The sequence below is a fragment of the Dermochelys coriacea genome, chromosome 1 (genome assembly GCF_009764565.3).
Source record: "Dermochelys coriacea isolate rDerCor1 chromosome 1, rDerCor1.pri.v4, whole genome shotgun sequence".
In the NCBI taxonomy this organism is placed as follows: domain Eukaryota; kingdom Metazoa; phylum Chordata; order Testudines; family Dermochelyidae; genus Dermochelys; species Dermochelys coriacea.
Window position 1 is genome coordinate 350,573,238 of NC_050068.2, and position 6,334 is coordinate 350,579,571.

At 45.9% G+C, this 6,334-nt stretch overlaps 1 protein-coding gene across 1 annotated transcript; it reads left to right on the forward strand.

The window, feature by feature from the left end:
• The first annotated feature begins 1,413 nt into the window (after positions 1–1,413).
• LOC119863272 (claw keratin-like) lies at positions 1,414–4,963 on the forward strand. The gene is made up of 2 exons (XM_043508504.1): positions 1,414–1,920; positions 4,036–4,963. Exons 1-2 carry the CDS (start codon positions 1,579–1,581, stop codon positions 4,147–4,149), a joined length of 456 nt encoding a protein of 151 aa, XP_043364439.1. The 5' UTR covers positions 1,414–1,578; the 3' UTR covers positions 4,150–4,963.
• Positions 4,964–6,334: the final 1,371 nt, after the last annotated feature.

Below are 6,334 nucleotides of genomic sequence, written 5' to 3' on the forward strand. Positions count from 1 at the left end.
CTGTAGGAGCACCTGTGGTCAGACCCGGTTTCGGGGGCTCATTCGGTCATGGGGGATTGTACAGCTATTGAGGCTGTTACAGAGGATGGTATGGTTTAGGCGGATATGGTGGTTATGGCGGCCGTTATGGTTATGGCGGATTAGCGGTTACCTGGGCGGTTATGGTTACGGGGGAATATGCGGTTCCGGGTTACCTTGCCACAGGTACCTCAATGGAAGCTGTGGGCCATGTTAAACCCAGCAGAAACATCTGTGGAAGGAGGAAGGAATTGAACAGCAAGTTACAGATTCACTCCGACCTTTTGGGCATGGCTTTCAGAAGCAGGGGTGGCAGGTGTGTAGAAATTTTGGTGGCTATTCAAGCCTAAGTTAATTGTATCCAGTTTGCAAATTAATTCCAATTCAGCAGTCTCTCATTGGAGTCTGGTTTTGAAGTTTTTTTGTTGAAGGATAGCCACCCTCAGGTCTGTAATAGTGAGATTGAAGTGTTCTCCGACTGGTTTTTGAATGTTATAATTCTTGACGTCTGATTTGTGTCCATTTATTCTTTTATGTAGAGACTGTCCAGTTTGACCAATGTACATGGCAGAGGGGCATTGCTGGCACATGATGGCATATAACACATTGAATTGATTTGCAAACTGGATACAATTAACTTAGGCTTGAATAGAGACTGGGAATGGATGAGTCATTGCACAAAGTAAAACTATTTCCCCATGTTATTTCTCCCCCCCACCCTATCCCCCACTGTTCCTCAGATGTTCTTGTTAACTGCTGGAAATAGCCTACCATACTGATGCTGCTCAGAAACAACTTAACTTGATGGATGAGGAAGAAACTTGTTCAGGTTAGTCCAGAAAAGGCCAATTCAGTGGTCTTCTCCTTTATGCTGATGCTGCTGTTACTTCGCACTGCTGGAGACAGGAGAATGGATGAAGCTGACAAGTGGTGTGATCCAATCTAGCGATTCCTATGTTCTTCTGAGCAGAAATACCCATTGGAGGTGCTTCTTCTCAGATGGTGTAATTTAGTGTCACTCCATGGAAGTCAGTGGACCTAAACCCATTGTACCCCAGCTTGTCCTTAGTGATTTCTTTGGAGAAAAGCAAAGTCTCTCTCTAATCATCAGCAAAGAACTAGACTGTGATACCGGACTCAACTGAGTTGCATGCAGAGGTTAAATCCTCAAACGAAAGGATTCAATTACCATGATCCCAGCCATGTTCTCTTTGAGAAATGTCTCAGATGAACACAGCATCCTAGGTGTCCAGCATAGAAATAGTTCCCCTTATTCCAGTTGGTGTTTTTTTAGACAAAGTCATTGAGAGGGGCTCAAAGGGGCCGGTTGGGAGGGAAGTTTAGTGCGAGTTGACAAGAGGCATAGAAAGAGGATATAGGAAGAAATACGTGGCCATGAACATAGGGACTAAGGCTACTTCTCCTCTCTCTCTCTTGGGCTCCAGGAAGACCTCGCTGCAATAGTAACTGAGATTTGAAGCCTTTCATCCACTGGCACTTGTACCTTTTCTTTACTCTAGTCCATGGTGTGTGCTTCAGGTTTACCTACATCCCAGAAAGATGACTTTCTCCGGACTGTGCAATCCAGAATGTGGGGTGGCCCGACCCAGTCCAGTCACTGGCAGCTGCAACGAGCCATGCGTTAGGCAGTGCCCTGACTCCGAAGTGCTGATCAGACCCTCACCGGTTGTCATGACCCTCCCAGGACCAATTCTCAGCAATTTCCCTCAACACAGTGGAGTGGGAGCCGTAGGAGCACCTGTGGTTGGACCTGGTTTTGGGGGCTCATTGGGTCATGGGGGATTGTACGGCTATGGAGGCCGTTACGGAGGATGGTATGGTTTAGGGGGATATAGGGGTTACGGTGGCCATTGGGGTTATGGGGGATGTGGTTATGGGGGATTAGAATCATAGAATCATAGAATCATAGAATATCAGGGTTGGAAGGGACCCCAGAAGGTCATCTAGTCCAACCCCCTGCTCAAAGCAGGACCAAGTCCCAGTTAAATCATCCCATCCAGGGCTTTGTCAAGCCTGACCTTAAACCTCTAAGGAAGGAGATTCTACCACCTCCCTAGGTAACGCATTCCAGTGTTTCACCACCCTCTTAGTGAAAAAGTTTTTCCTAATATCCAATCTAAACCTCCCCCATTGCAACTTGAGACCATTACTCCTCGTTCTGTCATCTGCTACCATTGAGAACAGTCTAGAGCCATCCTCTTTGAAACCCCCTTTCAGGTAGTTGAAAGCAGCTATCAAATCCCCCCTCATTCTTCTCTTCTGCAGACTGAACAATCCCAGCTCCCTCAGCCTCTCCTCATAAGTCATGTGCTCTAGACCCCTAATCATTTTTGTTGCCCTTCGTTGTACTCTTTCCAATTTATCCACATCCTTCCTGTAGTGTGGGGCCCAAACTGGACACAGTACTCCAGATGAGGCCTTACCAGTGTCGAATAGAGGGGAACGATCACGTCTCGATCTGCTCGCTATGCCCCTACTTATACAACCCAAAATGCCATTGGCCTTCTTGGCAACAAGGGCACACTGCTGACTCATATCCAGCTTCTCGTCCACTGTCACCCCTAGGTCCTTTTCCGCAGAACTGCTGCCGAGCCATTCGGTCCCTAGTCTGTAGCGGTGCATTGGATTCTTCCATCCTAAGTGCAGGACCCTGCATTTATCCTTATTGAACCTCATTAGATTTCTTTTGGCCCAATCCTCCAATTTGTCTAGGTCCTTCTGTATCCTATCCCTCCCCTCCAGCGTATCTACCACTCCTCCCAGTTTAGTATCATCCGCAAATTTGCTGAGAGTGCAATCCACACCATCCTCCAGATCATTTATGAAGATATTGAACAAAACGGGCCCCAGGACCGACCCCTGGGGCACTCCACTTGACACCGGCTGCCAACTAGACATGGAGCCATTGATCACTACCCGTTGAGCCCGACAATCTAGCCAGCTTTCTACCCACCTTATAGTGCATTCATCCAGCCCATACTTCCTTAACTTGCTGACAAGAATGCTGTGGGAGACCGTGTCAAAAGCTTTGCTAAAGTCAAGAAACAATACATCCACTGCTTTCCCTTCATCCACAGAACCAGTAATCTCATCATAAAAGGCGATTAGATTAGTCAGGCATGACCTTCCCTTGGTGAATCCATGCTGACTGTTCCTGATCACTTTCCTCTCCTCTAAGTGCTTCAGGATTGATTCTTTGAGGACCTGCTCCATGATTTTTCCAGGGACTGAGGTGAGGCTGACCGGCCTGTAGTTCCCAGGATCCTCCTTCTTCCCTTTTTTAAAGATGGGCACTACATTAGCCTTTTTCCAGTCATCCGGGACTTCCCCCGTTCGCCACGAGTTTTCAAAGATAATGGCCAAGGGCTCTGCAATCACAGCCGCCAATTCCTTCAGCACTCTCGGATGCAATTCGTCCGGCCCCATGGACTTGTGCACGTCCAGCTTTTCTAAATAGTCCCTAACCACCTTATCTCTACAGAGGGCTGGCCATCTCTTCCCCATTTTGTGTTGCCCAGCACAGCAGTCTGGGAGCTGACCTTGTTAGTGAAAACAGAGGCAAAAAAAGCATTGAGTACATTAGCTTTTTCCACATCCTCTGTCACTAGCTTGCCTCCCTCATTCAGTAAGGGGCCCACACTTTCCTTGGCTTTCTTCTTGTTGCCAACATACCTGAAGAAACCCTTCTTGTTACTCTTGACATCTCTTGCTAGCTGCAGCTCCAGGTGCGATTTGGCCCTCCTGATATCTTTCCTACATGCCCGAGCAATATTTTTATACTCTTCCCTGGTCATATGTCCAACCTTCCACTTCTTGTAAGCTTCTTTTTTATGTTTAAGATCCGCTAGGATTTCACCATTAAGCCAAGCTGGTCGCCTGCCATATTTACTATTCTTTCGACTCATCGGGATGGTTTGTCCCTGTAACCTCAACAGGGATTCCTTGAAATACAGCCAGCTCTCCTGGACTCCCTTCCCTTTCATGTTAGTCCCCCAGGGGATCCTGGCCATCTCATTAGGCGGTTACCTGGGTGGTTATGGTTATGGGGGAATATGCGGTTCTCGGGTATCTTGCCATAGGTACCTTAGTGGAAGCTGTGGGCCATGCTAAACCCAGCGGAACATCCATGGAAGAAGGAAGAACCAGGAAATGAACAGCAAGATCCAGATTCACCCCTGACCTTTTGGGCATGGCTTTCAGAAGTGTTGTGCAAACATAGCTCCACTTGAAGTCAGTGGGAGCTGTGTGTGCTCAGCACCTTGGTCTGATAGCCATGCTGCATTTCTAATGTTACGCTTTAGGACTCTTTCTGCTAAGACTTTGCCAGCCATGTGCTGATTCTCACTTTCACATGTGGACTCATTCTGAATTACACGCAGGCTGTTTATACTAACCCCGCAGGGTGAAGGCAACAGGGGCCTGAAGACAGGCATTATTTACATTTATTATCACTTTAAGTCCCTTGAGAGAGGGAAAAAGAGATCTTGATGTCAAGCAGAATTAGGCCATATATGTTCTATCCTTTTCATCAGTCCATACCTCTAGTGTCATGCTTTGACCTTTGCTGCGGAAGATGTCTAATGGAGAAGCTGCATAGTTCCTGCTTCTCTTTTGCTTTGTCTCATTACCCATCGATTGGGGTAGAATAATAAACTTAAAATGGTTACAGTGGGGACTCATTTGTCAACCTCTGCAGCTGCAACAAAACACAAAGAACATTGTGTCTGAAGTACATCCCATTGAGGCCCGTGATCGGTCGCAGATCTCCTTTAAATTCTGGAAATACATTCTTTCTGCTCTGTACTATTTCTTCCTGTAACTCTGTACTGCCAATTGCATTTGAATTAAAACCTATGCGGCATCATAATATCAGTCTCTGGTTCTCTTTGTTTCTCCCTCCTCGTTTAAAAATCGCGCTGGATGAGATTCATCTCTGTATCAGCGGTTGCACCAAGTACTTCTCAAGTTGAACCTTTTCAAAGCCTTGGAGTGATAGGAGCCATTGAAGCGCTTCAGTTCATAGCATTATGAGAGCCGTCCTTACCTTGGTGGAGTTCCTCCTTGGTTTATCTATTTTAGCAAAGTCTCTTTTCCTGCAAAGACCACACAGCTTTTCCATTTAAGAATGAAAGTTTTCCTGTGGTTTGAAGAAGACCAGTCACATGGTCCACAGTAAGAGTGTTTGTGAATCCTTGCAGGATAGCGACCCAGGTTTTTGGAAGGAAGAGACAAGTGGCCACCAAATGGCTTGGTTAAGGCAAGGTTAACTGAAGCCCCAACTCTTTGATTGGCAGAGCAACTTTCAGGACAGGCTGATTTTGCTTCTAGAGTGCTTTGAAAGTTTAGCTCTTCACAAGAAAGGTCTTCTCAACCTGAACTCCATAGAGCACCCACCCTATTCAATGGAGCCTGCCTTCCCCTGGCTTTGAGTATTTCAGTAGGGATTATTCATATAGACAAATGCTGGGAAAACTTTGATAAACTGGCCGTTAGTTATGGGTACATTATAAGACAGAAAATATCATATTGCCTCTAGATAAATCCATGGCACACCCACGTCTTGAATACTGCATGCAGATGTGGTCACCCCATCTCCAAAAAGATATATTGGAATTGGAAAAGATTAAAAAGGACACCAAAAAGCAGTAGGGGTGTAGAACAGCTTCCCTATGAGGAGAGATTAAGAAGACTGGGCCTTTCACCTTGAAAAAGAGATGACTAAGGGGAGATATGATAGAGGTCTATAAAATGATGGCTAGTGTGGAGAAAATAAATAAGGAAGTCTTATTTACTTCTCCTCATAACACAAGAACTAGGGGTCATCAAATGAAATTAATAGGCAGCAGGTTAAAACAAAGAGAAGGAAGTATTTCTTCACACAACGCATAGTCAACCTGTGGAACTCTTTGCCAGAGGATGTTGTGAAGGCCAAAACTATGACAGCGTTAAAAAAAAACCAAGAGAAATTTATGGAGGTTATACAGGTCCATCAATGGCTGTTAGCCAGGATGAATGGGGGTGTCTCTAGGCTCTATTTGCCTGAACCTGGGAATGGGTGACAGGGGATGGATCACTTGATGATTACCAGTTCTGTTCATTCCTTCTGAAGCACTTAGTGTTGGCCATTGATGAAAGACAGGATACTGGGCTAGACGAACCTTTGGTCTGATGTAGTTTGGCTTTTCTTATGTTCTTAATTTCTTCTCTGGAGCCCTCAGCAAAAACCAATCTCTGTTTCCATTCCTATCGCTCTGCCTGGGGCCAAGGATGAATGTTCAAACCTGTGTATCTCTGG